This window comes from Bubalus bubalis, chromosome 4 (genome assembly GCF_019923935.1).
Source record: "Bubalus bubalis isolate 160015118507 breed Murrah chromosome 4, NDDB_SH_1, whole genome shotgun sequence".
Classification (NCBI taxonomy): Eukaryota; Metazoa; Chordata; class Mammalia; order Artiodactyla; family Bovidae; genus Bubalus; species Bubalus bubalis.
The window spans coordinates 144622294-144640844 of record NC_059160.1 but is presented as its reverse complement, the minus strand read 5'-3'; the positions used below and the strand labels follow the sequence as shown (position 1 = coordinate 144640844).

The window sequence follows — 18551 nt, the reverse complement described above, 5'->3', positions numbered from 1 at the left end:
TCAGTTCCACATTTCTTGCTTGGACCACCTGTTGTTAACCACTGGTAACTCATACAAGTTAACTGTTGTTAATCACCTGTAACTCATACGACTGGTTACTGAGTTGCTTGAACAGGGTAGGGCAGTTTTGGTCAGTGATTCCCCTAACACTTCTGTATTGGTGAACACTTCCTTATCCAACTTTATGATTTGTCTCCATCCCTTGATCTAGCACTCTTGGAGTTAAGTTGGGCTTCCCTAGTTGCTCAGAGGTAAAGAATTTGCCTGCCAATGCAGTTCAATCCCTGGGCTGGGAAGATCTCCTGAGAAGGAAATGGCAACCTACTCCAGTATTCTTGCCTGGGAAATCCCATGGACAGAGGAGCCTGACGGGCTATAGTCTATGGGATCACAAAATAGTCGGACATGACTTAGCAACCAAACAACAATAGAGTTAAGTCTCATAGACACTCTCTTGGGTTCTGAGGTGCATAACAACTAAGTTCTGCAGAACCTTCACCTTTCCTCCTTGCCAGGCCCAACACTCTCCTGTTGGTTTCTATTGTAACTTTAGTTATGGATCTGTTGGTTAGGCAGAGAGGTGGTGCAGACCTTGAGGGAGAGTGCATATGGTCTTAAAGGGCAGAGGCCTCTTAACCATCTTCAAGCCAGAGGAAAGCATTAATTTTTAAGGAGTGAGCCTATTCTATAAAACTAAAGGGTTTGAAGAAGTTTAGGGGTTCAAATTCTGAATGTATCGACCCAGATATATTTATACCCAGATGCCCTCATTTCTGAGGTCCAGTACTTTCCAAATCAGGGTTCTGATGTTGTATAACAGACTTGGTTAGATTGGCACCTTAACATTCTTGAAGTCTGCTATTCTTCTGATTATATCCTGGGCCTGGGCCTGGGCCTCAACTTTTCCAGCCCTCCCACTGCAGAAGAGAGTTTCTTAATATGCTGCTGAGGAGACCCATTGGTTTTCACAGTTAGTCTTTAATTAATCATCCTTGATCTTTCATTAATTACCTCCAGCAAGAGCTATCTAACGCCATCATCTTTATAATTACTGCTTCTCCATATTCTCAGATGTTTCATATACTGCACCCTGGTGCACTTCCTTCCACTGCTACACCATCTCAGTTCATCATCAGTGCAAGTTTGAATAATTACAATGCTCTCTTGTGTATTTTCTGAACTTACAGCCAGGGATAGGGTCCTCATTACCAGCCAAGACGGTAGGTGATCCAGCTCCAAAATCTCATTTTAGCAACTGCTTTCTCCCTGTCCTAGCACCAACTTTCGCAGATTGGAATCACCATGGAAGAAACATTGATATGAAAACTAGTGTGCACAAAGTTTCTAAGGGAGCTCTCTCAGGGGGGACACAAGGAAGCAAGACTAAGTAGAAGAAGAAACCGAGCTACAAAGCAGTCCCAACAAAGCCTCAGCCAAATCCTCAGGGAATTCTGAATCTGTGACTTCCCTGCAAAGTTGTTCCAGGTTCAGGGGAGGAATCTGGTATCCATATGCCCACATGGACCAGGCCTTGGGTAAAGGCTGCTGTGGGAAGAGGTGTGGCCTTAGACAAGGTGCATCTCTTCCACAGAGGTTAATTTCAATAAGGTATCAGTTTTGAAGACGGGTTCTAGATAGTGCAGGATCCATGACAGGCTTTTCAAAACTAGGGGGAACAGGGACAGGTAGAGTATAGCCTTCAAGAAGAGGAAGTGTTTGGACAAGAATAACCCTCTTTCTATATAATGATTGTTTTCTTCATCTGCTAGTTAATAGGATTTGATTCTAGTTATAAAATGTGGTGTCACTGTAAAGTAACTTTACACTTGATGAGAATCTAGAAACATTTAAACAAAAATAATCCTTTCATGAACAAAAGAGAGCCCAGACAGCATAACCCTTTGATAATACTTCTGCTTTAATAGACTGTTTGCACATACATAGATATCCAGGGGAAAAGGTAATGCAGCATGAAGTATTGAGAGCACAACTGTGCTTTAATTTAGGCATTAAGTTTCTAAATGTGGCAGCAATCACACTTCTAAGCAAGCAGTGTCCACTAGCTCGCAAACACATTTGATGGTGATATTAGAACAGTTAACTTCATACTGTAAAACATGTTAAATACCTCTTCTGTACATTCATGGTATGTTGTGTCTGTGTCTTTTCACAAAAAAGAGGCATCTCTAGATTTCATAATCAGAGTCAGCTTCATGAAGACTTAGATATGAAATAGTGCTTCTCAATTAGTTTCTCAAACTAATTTTTTTAAAAACACTATAATTTATTCTTTAAAGCAAATTTATAGATATGGAGAGTCTAGCTAATTTCATAGTGATGTTGTTGAATATGATACATAAGAAATGCAGGTATTTTCCAGGACAACAGGATAGATAAAGGAGGCTTTAAGAATCCATGAGAAAAAAAAGATGATAAAACTTACTTCCTTTTCAGATTTTTTAAGTTTCCTAAAAAGCTTTTTGTCCTCAAATTAATCATTTAACCATGGTATACAAAATACATCGCCTGGTGTGAAGATGGGAAACCCTCTCTTTTATATAGTAAAATCCTCTTCTGGTCCATCCTGCCCCAAGTCCTGGTTGTATGAGGGCGCATTTCTCTTCCTAGATCTAAAGGTGTAATAAAAAGCATCATTTTCTTCTACTGGTTGGTATTCCTGTTCTATTTCATTTAGGAAGCCATTTCCAGATTCTTCTCCAGAACCTGATCCTGAGATGTCCTCAGAAAGAGGGAAGACTTCATTCAAATTCTTGGAATTCTTCAGTCTGAAGTAAGAGAAAAAAACAGGGAAAAAACCATTAAAGTTTGAGACATAAAAAGATAATCATGAAGCATTTTTTAAGGTAAGAAAGTAAATGTAGCGACTCAGTTGCTGAAATTAGAAGTTAAAAGTTTCCAGTTATTTAATGCTTTGAAACAAAAAAATAAGTCAGCCTTTCCACATGTTTCCATATACTTAGTGTAACTAATGGAGAAGGCAATGGCACCCCACTCCAGTACTCTTGCCTGGAAAATCCCATGGATGGAGGAGCCTGGTAGGCTGCAGTCCATGGGGATGCTAAGAGTCAGACACGACTGAGCTACTTCACTTTCACTTTTCACTTTCAGGCATTGGAGAAGGAAATGGCAACCCACTCCAGTGTTCTTGCCTGGAGAATCCCAGGGACGGGGGAGCCTGTTGGGCTGCCGTCTATGGGGTTGCACAGAGTCGGACACGACTGAAGCGACTTAGCATAGCATAGCGTAGTGTAACTAACTCATTGCCTTTATCAGTTCCACATCTGCTCATTGCAGATGGATACAAAATGCTATCACTAACATGGCAATCCTATATTTGGAATTTCTTTCTTTTGTTTTTTAACAGAAAAGTTCCCATTTTTATACTTTCTCCCACTCAATAGATAGATGATATTTTTCCTAATTTAAAATTTCTACAAAACTTCTAATAACTTCACAGTACTTCAACAAAGCTCACTCTTGGGTAATTCTTTGTAACAAGTCAAGAATTATATATACCAACATGTTAACAATTCAGTTTGTGTGTGCTCAGTTGCTTAGTTATGTCCAACTCTTTGTCACCCTGTGGACTGTAGTCCGCCAGGCTTCTCTGTTCATGAGGATTCTCCAGCCAAGAATACTCCATCAGGGGATCTTCCCAACCCAGGGATCGAACCCAGGTTCTCCTGCATTGCAGGTGGATTCTCTACAGACTGAGCCACCAGGGAATCCCAGTTTAAATGTTTACAAAGTTTTAAATTCCCTCAGAATTTTTGCCAGTGTGAAGGAAAATAAAAAAGAACTTAAATTGGGAATTCCCTGGTGGTTCAGTGGTTAGGACTCCAAGCTTTCACTGCTGAGAGCTCAGGTTCGATATCTGGTCAGGTAACTTGGATCCCACATGCCAAGCAGCCAAAAAATAAAAAGAGAAAAAGAAAAAAAGTAAGTGCTTCCACCAAGCACTCTGGGTAGAAGGTAGAACCAGAAGGGGTTGAGGAGAGGAGAGGGGTGACAGTAAGCAGAGAGAGGGACAACAGCTGGAGAGGAAGCAGAATCAAAGAGATTTTACCTAAAAGTAGGTGATACTAGAGAGTGTCTGCAGATTAATGCTGGCTTCAAAGGGTGGACTGCAGAATTAAAGTCCTGGAGAAGGTGCATCAGATAAGATACCCAGCACAAGGAAGGTGGCCTTCGAAGCTACCACAGTCAGAGTCCAATCAGGAAATATTTAAGACAGGGAATTGCTTACACATGAGATGGAAAAGAAGGAAAGCCAAATAGTTCCCTAGTGGCTAGTGACAGTGAGGAACTCCAGAGATGAGCAACAGCAAGAAAACACGTCTCTCCCTGGGCTAGAAGGACAGTAGAGGAAGTGGTACTACCTAAGCCCAGGGTCCAAGAGCACTGGTGGAAGCTGAAGTCATGTATGAGATATTAGCCTTGCCAGAGGTGCCACCAAGGCAGGAATGAGAAGAAACATACTTCTCTCTCCCTGCCACCCATGCTGAGCAGTCTCCCTTCTGGGCATCCCATTGGCCAAACTCAGCCACAGATCTGGGAGTATGAGAAATGCAGATCACAGGGATCAGCCCTCATCCCTCCACCCAATACAGAGCAGGGATGGGGAAGGAGAAGAAATGCATCTGAGAGCAAAAGAGTCCAAGACTGACACAGAAGGAGAGGCTGTGCATCCCTAGTGACAGGAGTTTCAGAACAGGAAGGAAAGTTACTGGCTGAGAAAAGGGAAGATTATACAGATGTTTTAAAAAACTATTTAAAGGTTATGTTCTATTTATACCTATTATAAAATATTGACCATATTTCCTGTTGTATATAATACATCTTTGTAGATTGTTTTATTCATAGTATTTTGTACCTTTTAATCCCTTGCCCCTGTCTTGCCCCTCCCCACTTTCCTGTCCCCATTGGTAACCACTGGTTTGTGCTCTATATCTGTGTATCTCTTTTTTGTTATATTCATGAATTTGTTTTATTTTTTTAGATTCCACATATAAGTAATATGCAGTATTTGTCTTTCTCTGGCTTATTTCACTAAGTATAATACCCTCCAAGTCCATCCATGTTGTTACAAATGGGAAAAATCTCTTGGATTTTTATGGCTGAGTAGTATTCCAATGTGTGTGTGTGTGTGTGTGTATCACATCTTCTTCATCCATTCATCTTGTTGATGGGCACTTAGGTTGCTTCCGCATCTTGGCTATTGTAAATAATGCTGCTGTGAACATGGGGGTACATATATCTTTTCAAATTAGTGTTTTCATTTCCTTTGGATAAATATCTAAGAATGCAATTGCAGGAGTCTATGGCAACTCCATTTCTAGTTTTCTGAGTTTTCTACAGTGATTGCACCAATTTACATTCCCACTAACAGTGTACAGGAGTTCTCTTTTCCTACATCCTCACCAACATTTGTTAATTGTGGTCTTTTCGGTGACAGCCATTTTGACAGGTGTGAGGTGATATTTTGTGTGGGTTTTAGTTGTGTTTCTCTGGTGATTAGTGATGTTGAGCATCTTTTCATGTGCGTGTTGCCCATTCTTCTTTGGGAAAATGTCTGTTCAGATCTTCTGCCACTTTTCAGGTTGTTTGTTGAGTCATGTGAGCTGTTTATATATTTTAGATATTAACCCCTTATCAGTCATATCATTTGTAAATATTTTCTCCCATTTCAGTAGGTCATCTCTTTGTTTTGTCAATGGTTTCCTTTGCTGTGCAAAATCTTTTATGTTTAGTTAGGTCCCATTTGCTTACTTTTGCTTCTGTTTCCTTTGCCATGAGACACAGATCCAGAAAAAATATTGCTACAATTTATGTCAAAGAGTGTGGAAGATTATGGAGATTTGAGGAGGGAAGAAATAGTATAAAATAGCTGTTTTGGAGGATTTAGGTTATTCCTCTAATATTTTAGATTAAATGAATTAGTATTGAAATCCATGACTTAAAATAATGGAGGAAGTTGTAACATCAGGTTCAAACTTTGTGCTGGAGAATTAAAACAGAAGCACAGGCTTGCAGAGTTGTATTGTGAGGATGGTGATGATATAATTTCAGTGATGAAGGGGGTTGCCAGCATCCCCAAAGTGATAATAGGCTGACCTGGTTTGGGCACAATGACTTATGTGGCTTTAAGAAGGTGATTTTCTTTTATTTATTATTTTTTTCCTTAATTTAGAGCTCAGATCAAGTGTAGAAATCTTTATAGTTATAAAGGTCTGTAGTAAAACCTTTTCGTCATTGCTCAGAACTGATCAGCCTTTTATACACACACACCTGCAGCCAATTCTCACTCACTCACCTGTAAGTCCTCAGTTATCCATTGTTACTTTTACACACATGCACACCTTATTTTAAATTATTCTTTGCGTCTCAGAACTACAGAGATCATACATCAGGTAGACTAGGAGATCTTCAGATGCTCAGATTTGGCTATTTTCATCATTGATTCACTTCATTTTTTTAAAAAAGACTGATTTATTGGCCGTGCTGGGTCTTTGTTGCTGTGAGTGGGCTTTCTCTACTGGCAGTGAGCAGAAAACCACTCTCTTGGGCTATTCTCTAGTTGCCATGTGCAGGCTTCTCACTTCAGTGGCTTCTCTTATTGCAAAGCACAGGCTCTAGAGCACATGGGCTCAGTAGTTGTGGCTGACAGGCTTAGTTGCTCTGCGGCATGTGGGATCTCAGTTCCTGGACTAGGGATTGAACCCGTGTCCCCTGCATTGGCAGGAGGATTCTTACTGGACCACCAGGGAAGTCCCAGGAGAGTGATTTTCTATTTAAGCCTGAATATTAAAACTTTTATGATAATTCTTTTCATAATATATCTTTGCCACATGTAACTTTGATATTCAGTGAAATAATGGGCTCTAATACAATTTTTTGTTACTTATGAATTCCTATTGGATCCTTTTTGCAAGTATAAGGCAGGTTTTATTTGATCAAGAAGAGGTATGGCTTTCTTTTTTATGAGTGACGGCCACTTATTCTTCCTTCCCCTAATTTCTTTTTTTTTTAATCACTGCTATCTAAACAGAACATTTTTATTACCCCTCAAAACTTCTGTACCTAATGGCAGTCACCAGAGAAGGCAATGGCACCCCACTCCAGTACTCTTGCCTGGAAAATCCCATGAACGGAGGAGCCTGGTAGGCTGCAGTCCATGGGGTCGCTAAGAGTCGGACACAATGAGCGACTTCACTTTCACTTTTCCCTTTCATGCATTGGAGAAGGAAATGGCAACCCACTCCAGTGTTCTTGCCTGGAGAATCCCAGGGACGGCAGAGCCTGGTGGGCTGCCGTCTATGGGGTCACACAGAGTCAGACACGACTGAAGCGACTTAGCAGCAGTAATGGCAGTCACTCTTTATTCCTCCCTCCCCCACAGTCCTTGACAACCACTCTATTTTCTGTGGGTTTTGCCTATTTCTGTACACTTCATATAAATGGAATCATATAATATGTGGCTTTTTATGTCTGGTTCCTTTTACTTTGCATAATGTTTTCCAGATTCAGCCATGTGGCAGCATTTATCAGTACTTCTTTCTTATGGTCAAATAATATTACACTTTATGTATATGTCACATTTTGTTTATCCATTCAGGTGATAGACTCCTACTGGATTTTAATATATAATGTGCTCTATTTACATTAATAAAATAATGTTCAATTATTTTCAATACCTATTGGTGAAAAGTATTCAGTTTTTGTTTCTGCCACCAGAAAAAGACCTTGCGAAAGTATGAGTCATGTATTCTTGTGCATCTCATATACCAGTAAATACACTACAGTTTTACCCTGTACCATGCAGTGAAGACTGAACCATGGAAGCAAGAACCTAAAGAAAACACTCTGGGCAACCCTTCTACCTCCATGCCAAGATCTCAACAAAGGTTGACAAAAGTAAAATCAAGAAAGTCCACTTACTGGAAAATGTCAGTCCTTGGAGGCGGGATTCTGCTGGATTCACCTGGAAGTATATCAAATGCTGTTCCCTTTTCTTCAATGCAGTTTGCAGAATTACTGTCAGGATTGCAGCGTACCCACTGGTACCTGGCTCTCTGCACGGGAGAACCTGCCCAAACAAGGAAACCACATGGTCAATAAGTATCTCTTACACAGCTTCTAATCACTCTTTCCCTAAGAAATTTTTAATTAAATAGATTTTAAATTTGGTAGGTAAGGTGTGGACAGGTTTTATAACTTAATATAACAGGAGCACTCACTGTTTCTCAGCCCTTTATATGTAGTTTATGCTTCTCACACTACACCTGTGCAAAGTGGCCTAGAGTTTAACATTAGAATAGGCTTTGGCAGTTAGCTGCCTCTGCTACTGCTGACCTGTGAAACCTTCACTTCCCCAAGTACCCACCAGAAAACTCAGGTATTAAGAGTGTCTCTTTTTCATAAGCTGGTCACAAAAATTAAATGAGAAAATGCATGTAAAGATCTTAACATAGTGCCAGGCACACAGTAAATAAACACCTAATAATATTAACTATTATTGTCTCTGCACTATTATTTCCATTTTATACAAAGGAAAACTGAGGCTGCACAGATACTAAGCACTCAGAATTCAACCTTCTATCTGACCCCGAAGTCTGCCTCTTCTGATAGAGAGGAGTCAAATTATGTTCAGAAAGGTTAAGAAATGTACCAAATAGTCCTGAGATATTACATAACCCTAGTTCTTTGGGGCCATGTGGTATTCTTGAGAATGAAAAGCAGATTAAAAACATAACCTCTTTCTTTGGCCTCATATCTCGTCAGAGATTTCAAAAGTCAAGGCTCTTTTGTTCACCAAAGCTGGGCTTTCACAGCCTCTTTTAATTTCTACATAAAGGCTCCATATCCTGTGTTAAGAGGTTATATAGGAGATCGCTTATTAATTTACAAAATAAATTTTATTCCTCAGTTTAGCAAGGATGGAGCCCTGGTGGTGAGAAATACTTCACTACCCTGCCAAAGGATCGTCTCCTCCCCACCTCAAGTACATATTTGATTCACACAAGTACAGTTAATCGTCACCTAACATGAAGGAGCACATCTAAAACTCCTGAAAAGCAGAAAAGGAGATTTTGTTAGGGGCACCACAGACTAAAGCTACCTTGTCCTGGCCAAGCACCATTGTAACCACTTGCTCGAGTTATCTATCATACAATAGGAGGTCCTGGTAAAGAATGCAGACCAACAAGCTACCATTCGGAAGCATTTAGGAAAGGTCAAAAGGAAAGAGGAGATGACAGTCCATATGTCCTACAAACCTCCCAGAACCCTCCTCACTAGAATCCATCTAGCTGAGTGATGTGCATGCTACCAGGAAAGACCCTGAGTCAGAATAACTAGCCAGAGACAACCTGAAAACTAACCACATTACCAAAAATCCTGAGACTGCGAATTACATGGAAGAGCAGTTCTCCTGGGTGCCCTACCCTGCTGCTCTCTACCCAGGTGTCCCTTCCCAATAAAGTCTCTTGCTTTTTCAGTACATGTGTCTTCTTGGACAATTTATTTCTGAGTGTTAGACAAGAATACACTCTCAGGCCGTGGAAGGGGTCCCCCTTCCTGCAACAGTTTGAAAGCCCAGTACAGTATTGTTCTGTACAGACTGAGATGCAATTGGTAACACATATTTAAGAAAACAAAATAAAATGAAGAACAGTGTTGTGGATAATCACTGCAATATTTTTTGCAGTACCAAAGACTATAAAATTAAATGTTAATGAATTAAGGTGCAGCCTACAATACTATGCAGCTATTAAAATAATGTGGCAGTTCTCTGGGTACTGATACATAATAATCTCCAAGTGTGTGTGTATACATAGTACATATATGTATATGTATGTGTGTGTGTGTGTGTACATATATATATATTTTTGGCCATGCTATGTGACTTGAAAGAATTTAGTTCCCCGAACAGAGATTTGAACATGTCCTCAGTAGTTAAAGCATGGAGTCTTAACCACTGGACTTCGAGGGAACTCCCTCCAAGGTTAAAAAAAGTAAAGAACACTATGCATTGTGTGTTACCATTTGTGTGTGTTTTGGTTTTTTGGAATATATTTACATACAAGCTTACATGCACAGAACACCTCTTAAAAGATACACAACTAACTGATCATCTTAGTGGAGGGAATTGGTGGCTAGAAGAGAGTGGAAGGAAGAACACTGACTTTTCACTGCATATCCTTTTGAACTTTTAGATTCTTGAGTTATACTTATGTATTATCTTTCAAAATTAATTATTTTTATTTTTAATAGCTTTATTAAGGTGGATTTGACATTCAATAAGCTGTGCATATTTAAAGTGTACAATTTAATGTTTCGACAAGTGGATACAGCATACCACACAATCAAGGGTATGAACATATCCAACATCCCCCAGAGTTTTCTTGTGCCCCTCTGTGATCCTGCCCTTCTCCCTCCCTTCTCCTGACTCCCCCCAAACCCCCTCAATCATCAGTCTGCTTTCTGTCATTATAAATTAGTTTGCATTTTCTAGATTTTATGTAAATGGACTCATACAGCTACTTGTCAAAAGTTTTCTGACATTAACTCTGGGTCTAGAGGGCTCTCTACCTTTTATAGTACTCTCTCCTAAAAGTGGAGAGTTTATTTAGATATTCCTTAAAACTTTGAAAAATGTAGCAAACAAAGAAAAAAAAATTACTCCTAATCTCATTACCCAAACCCCTAGAGACTATAAATTTTAGAGTTTTCTTTCCTTCTGGGTGTCAGTATTTCTCAGAGAGTATGCACAAGTTGTTTCCCTTCTCAACTATCAGAGGTTGAAAAGCGGAGCCTCTACCAAGGTCAAATTCACTTTGTATCTCAATGGGATGGCCAAGGACTTTGTTCCTAAAAGACTGCAGACCCAGAGAATTTTGCAAAATGTTCTCTTTCCTTATGAACCTCTATTATGTCTATTTATACTCAACTTTGTCCTAGTTAATATTTCTGATTAATTTTATAAATATAGCTTTGTCAGGTTTCATTAAGATATACATATATATGGAGGGGAACATATAAAGAATTCATGATGCTGTTCACCCTAGTATTATTTAAAATAGGAAAAGTAACTAACTAAATAATTAATCAAACAAGAGAAAACTCTGAGATTAATTACGAGGCATTAATATGAGAGAATATTAACCAAATGGAAAAAAGTAGTAGCTATGGAAAAGACTATATAGCATCATAGGAAAATTTATATTAAAAAATGAGTTAAAAATAGCAGAATGCCATTCTCTGCATAACAGTTGTTAATACAACTATATATATAGATATGGGGGATGGGAGGAAATACACAGAAATAGCTGTAGTGGTAGGCTCTGGTGATTTTTTTCTCACTGTTTTCTAAATTACTGTAATAAACAATATCCTTTTAAAATATAAACAAAGCAAAGACTCTAATGTAGAAATGTTCTCCCATTGTTTTTCTTCTTTCTTTCTGTCTTGCTTTCATTTTTTTCTTTCTTTTAGGACTACTACTCTGTTATACTCTTCCCCATAGTTCCTGAATATAGCTTACAAATTTCTGGTCTGGGACACTAGTCATCCAGAATGGGTTAGCTTTGTTACCGCTTAGAGGCTGAAGGTAAGGTTGCCAGATGACATCACAATGGCCGACCCTTACTAGCTATATAACCGTAACCTCCCTGTACCTCAGTTTCCTCATCCATAAAATGGGGACGGTAGTAGATCTAATAATAAGATACAAATATTAGGTTCTTAGAATAGTACCTGGCACCATGGTCAGAGCTCTTTAAATGCTATTTTCTGTGATGAAGAGGATGACAATGACCTATTGACCTATCTCTGATAGAGATAAACCAAATTTAAATTCCTGTCCCACCATTGAGCACCTCTCTGATTCTCAATTTCTCATCTTTGAAATGGGAATAATAGTATCTCAAAGAGTTTCTGGTAGCTCAGCTGGTAAAGAATCCACCTACAATGCAGGAGACTCAGGTTTGATTCCTAAGTTGGGAAGATCCACTGGAGAAGGGATAGGCTACCCACTCCAGTATTCTTGGGCTTCCCTGGTGGCTCAGCTGGTAAAGAAACTGCCTGAAGTGCAGGAGACCTGGGTTTTATCCCTGGGTTAGGAAGATCCCCTGGAGAAGGGAAAGGCTACCCATTCCAGTATTCTGGCCTGGAGAATTCCATGGACTGACTGTATAGTTTATGGGGTCGCAAAGAGTGGGACAGGATTGAGCAGCTTTCACTTTCAAAGAGTTCCAGTTTAAACAAGATAGAAGTAGGTGACACATCCAGCACCAGCCTTTGTGGACAGTAGGTATTTAATACATTTTAGCTCTTTCTCCCTCTGATTCTTTCTTGAAGAACTTTGCCATCTAATGAATTGCTGCTTAGACGCTTCATCATGTGAAGTCGGGTGAAAATTCAACATCCCCTCCAGCAGAGGGCAATGTCTTCACACCCTATGCCATCTAGACCAGTGCAGTCCAGTAGAAACAAGAGGAACCATCCGTACATGTATGAAATTTTCAATATTAGGATAGTCATATTTTAAAAAGTAAAGAAATAAGTGACCTTAATTTTAAAACATTTTGCTTAAACCAATATATCCAATAAACAATGTAAGTTATTAATGGATATTTTACACTTTTTTTCATACTAGGATTTTAAATCTGGTGTGCATTTTGCACTTATATCAGGTCTGTTTGGACTTGCCACATTTAACACATTTCAAGTGCTTAGTAGCCACACGAGGCTCCTGGCCAGCATTTTGGATAGAGCAGGTCTAGACATTCTCCTCTACTGCCAATGATGACTGAGTATCACACCAAGAAAGTGCTTGCATAGACAGGAAGTTAAACACAAAAGTAAAACTAATAGTTTAGGAAGAAGAATCCAAGTGAAAGAGTGTATCTTTTCACTAGCTAAAAAAACATAACTTTGATAAATTAGAAAACTAAAATACAAATTCTTTCTAGAGTTTGGCATCTCAGCTTTTAAAATTTATAACGAGCTTCTTTTTTTGAGAGAGAGAGAGAATGTGAAAATTCTCTTTAAGGCAAGACATTTCTTTCCAACTTTTATTATTATTAGCTGCATGGCACAGCACGTAGGATCTTAATTCCCTGACCAGGGATCGAACCCATGCCCCCTGCACTGGAAGTGTGGAGTCTTCACCACTGGACTGCCAGGGAAGTCCCCAAGAGGGATTTCCTTTTTTGGGTAATGAAAATGTTCTAAAATTGACTATGGTGATGGTTGCACATATCTGTGAATATACTAAAAAACCATTGATGTACACTTTAAATGGGTGAATTGTATGGTATATGAACTCTGTCTCAATAAAGATGTTCCAAAATTTATAAGAAATCAAAAGGAGAAGTCCATCTTCCCCCCAAAAATGTTTATCTAATTTGAGATTGGGGCTTCCCTGGTGGTTCAGCAGTAAGGAATCCTACAATGCAGGAGACACGGGTTTGATCCCTGGGTCAGAAAGATCCTCTGGAGAAGGAAATGACTACCCATTCCAGTATTCTTGCCTGGGAAATCCTATGGACAGAGGAGCCTGGCAGACTACAGTCCATGGGGTCGCAAAGGATCAGACACGACTTAGCGACTAAACAACAACAACTTGAGACTGATGATTTTACTTCATTTGTTTTAATTTTAAAAAGTTTTATTGGTATTTAACATATTTAACCCGGCACACAATTCACTCTTCTAATATGTACATTTCAGTGGGTTTTTTTTTTAGCATGTTCATAGGTATGTGCACAAATTTAAAACAATTTTATCATCACAGAGAAATCCTCTGTCCTTTAGCTATCCAACTCCTGTATCTTATGCGTCTCATCCCTAAGTAACCAGTAATCAATCTACTTTTTGTCTCTGTATTTTTTACCAAATTGGACATTTTATATAAATAAAATAATATGAGGTGGGTTTCTTTTTTAAGTATAACTGGCCTGTCACACTATATTTCTTTCAGATGCATAAGATAGTGATCCTCCATTATTATACATTACAAAATGATTAACACAGACTGGGGATCTTAAATCTGCTTTAAAATAAAGAACATGGTTACAGATACCAAGTTCCTGATATATTTATTCAAGAGTGTTGGCAGGATGTGAAAATTCAACAGTTCCAGCCCCGCAATGTGTGGGAGGATCTTGATTCTCTTCTGCTTGAGAGAAGTGTCTTGTGATTACCGTAATTTAAAACATAAGAGGAAAGATGCTCATGGACAGAAAAATGATCTTCCTAAGAGGTCCCACTTACAGGTCTCCTGGTTAATTCTGTAGTGGATGCAAGGAAGAAGAATGTTTTTTATTTGGAATCACTTCCCTCACTGCCTACCCCTGTCCTTTCTCTCTGTGTCTCTGTCTTCATCTCATACACAGAGTCTACTAGTTCTACTTTAGCAAAACACTTTCTATGAATAAATATTATCATTTAAAAAAATAAACCTCTCTGACACTGGGCAAATAACTTACCCCGGTAATCTCTCTGGATCTTTTTATATTGTAGTATCAATATTTCCCCAACGTCATCATAGTTTACTAATTTCCTATTCTTAATGGAGACTTGCTGCGGGTTTGTTAGAAAAACTTTAAAATTGCCGTGTTAGGGGAGAAAAAAGACCATTTTCATTCATTGTTTAGTGGCATCCAAACAGACGCCACTATCTAAGTTGGAGCTGCTTCCTACTGGCCAATCAGCTGCACAAGATTCCTCACTCTTGTGTGGTTTTTTGACAAGCTATAAAAAGTTCCAAGTTTACTTTCAATTTCTCCCTCTCTGTCCCTCAACTCAGTGGTTTTTGTAGTAAGAGCTGCAGTCAAAGCAAGGTTGTTTTAAATAAAGACAATCTCTACTCTACCTAGGAAACAGCTAAATTGCCGTAGAAAGTTAATTTGAACTTGAAATCAGGTGACCACCTCTGCCATTAATTAGTTGTAATGAGTCTAGGGCAAGTCTCACGAATTTTTTGCAAGAGGTTGATGTAAAGAGGAAATGAGATAATGAATCTAAGATCCAGTTTTCGTCTCTATAAATTGGTATTAATTCCTCCTCGCAGGGAATGTGATGACCATTTACCTGAGAATGGATGCTAAATCACTTTACAATTGAACAGCAGTGAACACTGGTGGAATCAATATTATTATTGTGAACTCAGAGGCAGTGTAGAGTGGACATAGGGTCTGACAATGACCCCCCGGCTACACCTGCTCATGAATTTTTCATTTTCCTTCTTTATGGGCATCTTTGAAAGAGAGAGTTAATAAAGGAATTTGGGATTCACAGGCCTCATCAGTAATCTCCTGGAGCTCTACATTAAATTGATTAGCCATCTGTCGTCTCCAGGGTCTCCCACACATTGCCAAACTTCCGTCTCTTTGCACTTGATAGATGGGCTTTTATAGCATGTTTTTATTTCCGCTTCACTTATAGTCACTGATGTGGACTGAATTGTGTCACTCCAACTCAATGTATTGAAGTGCTAACCCCTAGTACCTCAGAATAGGACTGTATTTGGAGATAGGGACTTAAAAGAGATAGTTGAGATATAATGAGTTTACATGGATGAGCCCTAATCCAGTATGGCTGTTGTCCTTATAAGAAGATGAGACCAGGACACAGAAACACACAAAGGACCATGTGAAGACAGAGATAAGATGGCTATCTACAAGCTGAGGAGAAAAGCTTCAGGATGAAACTAACCCAGCCGACACTTTGATCTTGGACCTCTAGTCTCCAGAACTGTAAGGAAATAAATTCCTGTTGTTTAAGCCACCCAGCCTGTGGTACTTTGTTATGGCAGCCCTAGCCAATTAATACAGTAACCTGAGATGTTTCGTTTCAGTAAAAGCAAGCCAAAAGCCTAGTGGAATTGACCATTCAGTTAAATCAATGGGTTAAGAAAAAAAATTATTTTTAAGTGGGGAAAGAGTGCTACAGAATCCTATCTGGCATCACATAGAATATTAGGAAATAGAGACCTCTTCGCAGCCTTGAGTTGATGTCACTCGCGTGCACACGCACAGAGCCAGTGGGTGGGCGTCTATTTCCCTTCTTATTCAAATGTAGGCGCAAACCCTTAATTCCAATACCAACCGCACTTCTCCTTTGGAAACTCCCTAGTTTTTCAGTCTATTCATTCTCTCATTTTTGGTTCCCTTCCCAACACAGAGCAAAACGTACCCAGTGATGGCATAAATATTAGTACTTTATAAAATTTTATAACGGTTTCTTCACTACTTTCTGGAAAATACCTATTATATAAAGAACACTTTTGTTTTTGGTTTTCCCTATTGAATCTTAGTGGGAAATGTGACATTTCTGGGAGATTTTGAAGATGTAAAGATTCATCAAGCTCTGGCCAGAGTAGACCCAACAACCAACAGGTCACTCAGGTCTGTTCTACAAACATGGACTTGACTGCCTGGATCTTGGCAGAACACATTAGGGAATTATTTCATTGGCTGAAGGGTTCCCTGAAAGATTGGAGTAAAGCCTGTTCCTTACAATTGACAATGTTTTATCCTTTAAAAAAATAAATAGATTAATGGAAAGGTTTCATCAACATTATTTGCTGGGTTTTCTTCAATAACTGCATAACAAGAAGAAAGTGATTTTATAAATTTCCAGTATATAATGAATGTATCTGAGGTTATGTGTACAATTTCATTTCCGCCAGAAGTAAAAACAAGACAACTAGAAGTCACCTCGAAGAAACACATCTAGATGTGTGCATCTCTATGACTCAATAGTTCCTTTACGATGTGGAGGAACTTAGTGTTTTCCCACTATAAATTCTCCCTTCTACTTATCAGGCCATGACTATAATCCCTTATTTACCAAAGGAGAAGAAACTGTGTTTTTCTTACAAACTGATCATTTTCATTTTCTTAGTCATTAAAGGTTTTAAGTTGTTTCATTCTGACTAAACAATCCTAAATGATAGACCTAACAAGAATTTTCCAAATATGCTGTTTCTCTGAGCAACGACACAATTACTAAAATTCTTTGGCCTTTCTTTAAAATCTGAGAGGGTATTCATTAGCTGTGTCTAAACATAATTGAATTTTCACTAAGAACCAGGTTTTTAAAAGAGAAAATACAAGCAAATTTACTCTGATTTTAAAAATAGTATTTCCCAGTGTCAAAATAATTATAACACCACTAATTATTAAAACTTGGGATAGATGTGGGCACTTAGAGGTAAACCATTTTCTCTATTCCTTTCTTGAGCCTTTAAAAATTTGTAAGCCATTTTCACCTGACAATAAAATAATACATTTCAATCATTTTAAGAACTTACAAAGCCGTAGCTGCCTCAGAGTTTAACTTTTTTTTTTTTGTACCAAACTTAACCAACTTCACTCTAAGGAGTTCAGCTACCCCAAATTCTTTTTTTTTTCTTGGCCTACTTTCCCATAATATACTATATTCTATACCTTAGAGTGAATATAATCATTTGTGTGGACCCTGGGGCATACAAGAAGATTATAAGGTGACAAGATTACTGGGTCTTACCTTGAACTGAAGATGAAAACAGGATGAAGGCAAGAGCCAGAACAAGCCTAGCGCACTGGAGGAGCACCTGCATGGTGACCAGCTTGCTTTAGCTCCACCACTCACACACCAACCTCACAGCAGGGAAGTGTAGCCGGGTGCTCTCTGTCCCTTTTTGAAAAGGTTCCAAAACCTCAAACCCTGCCCAGAACACACGTCACAGTTTCCTGAACAAATAGAGATCTACATCAACCCCAGAAAGATTTAGAAAAAAAAGAAAAAGGCAGTTTCATACCCGTTATGAAACTGCAGTGAACTCTCCCCAGGTCTGCTTTCTCAAAAGTTTTGTTGTTTGCCACTTGCCTGTTAGAAATTGTTTCCCAATGAAACAGTAGAATCAGCATTCAGGACACTTTGTTTTTTCTTTCTTCAGGTAACGATCTAAACACAAGTTTGCTAGCCCACTGCACAGCTGATGAGATAAGGAAGTTGGATGTTGCCTTTTCATCACTGAGGCCCTTCAAAGTAAAATATTCTTGATTTTATTTTTCATCAGGAGTAGCATAACTCACAGAGCCAAGCATAACAAGTGAAACTTCAAAGCTGAGTTCTAATCTACAAGAAAGTGTTGTTGGATTTCAGATAACTGGTTTCTTCTTATCAGATTCAGTTTCTCTCACTGGACCACCAGCTCTCCCTCTGCCTCGATAATCTAGTGAGGATTTTTGGTTATGAAGAACTGGGTAAAACACAAAAATGATTTTGCAGTCCTCTGCTCCTTCACACCAAGCATTTCTTATGATTTGATTCCATTTATACTCTGTTTTTGTTTTTTCCTCCTGGTAAAAATTTTCAACTTGACTTTCAGGTGCGCTGGCCTTGAATAAGCCAGAAATCAGAAACAAGGGGAGGCTTTCCTATCAGTGGGCTGCTGGATCTCAGAAAACACAAAACAAAGTCAAAGAATAGCATCTCCCCCATATCCTGGGGATCATATGCTGACTGAAGCCTGAGGAACA

General features: G+C 38.9%; 1 protein-coding gene, 1 long non-coding RNA gene and 2 other non-coding genes across 4 annotated transcripts; 1 reads left to right on the top strand and 3 right to left on the bottom strand.

Annotated features, from left to right (window-relative positions):
* Positions 1-1896: 1896 nt before the first annotated feature.
* Positions 1897-17710, bottom strand: SRGN (serglycin). Its single transcript, XM_006060321.4, has 3 exons — positions 17554-17710; positions 7960-8107; positions 1897-2786 (listed from the first exon to the last, which is right to left on the bottom strand). Exons 1-3 carry the CDS (start codon positions 17624-17626, stop codon positions 2555-2557), a joined length of 453 nt encoding a protein of 150 aa, XP_006060383.1. The 5' UTR covers positions 17627-17710; the 3' UTR covers positions 1897-2554.
* Positions 2731-8060, top strand: LOC123333436. Its single transcript, XR_006550826.1, has 2 exons — positions 2731-2864; positions 7844-8060. It is a non-coding gene; the product is annotated as an uncharacterized LOC123333436 (long non-coding RNA).
* On the bottom strand, positions 6210-6279 carry LOC112584821. Its single transcript, XR_003109219.1, has one exon. It is a non-coding gene; the product is annotated as a small nucleolar RNA U2-30 (small nucleolar RNA).
* Positions 6404-6483, bottom strand: LOC112584822. The gene has a single exon (XR_003109220.1). It is a non-coding gene; the product is annotated as a small nucleolar RNA U2-19 (small nucleolar RNA).
* Positions 17711-18551: the final 841 nt, after the last annotated feature.

Bases quoted from the DNA above. Each gene is read 5' to 3' on its own strand.
- SRGN (XM_006060321.4), bottom strand. From the start codon at position 17,626: ATGCAGGTGCTCCTCCAGTGCGCTAGGCTTGTTCTGGCTCTTGCCTTC. The intron at 8,108-17,553 runs GTAAGACCCAGT...TTGTTTGGGCAG, and splicing joins GTTTTCATCTTCAGTTCAAG to GTTCTCCCGTGCAGAGAGCC. The intron at 2,787-7,959 runs GTAAGTGGACTT...CTCTTACTTCAG, and splicing joins CCAAGGACTGACATTTTCCA to ACTGAAGAATTCCAAGAATT.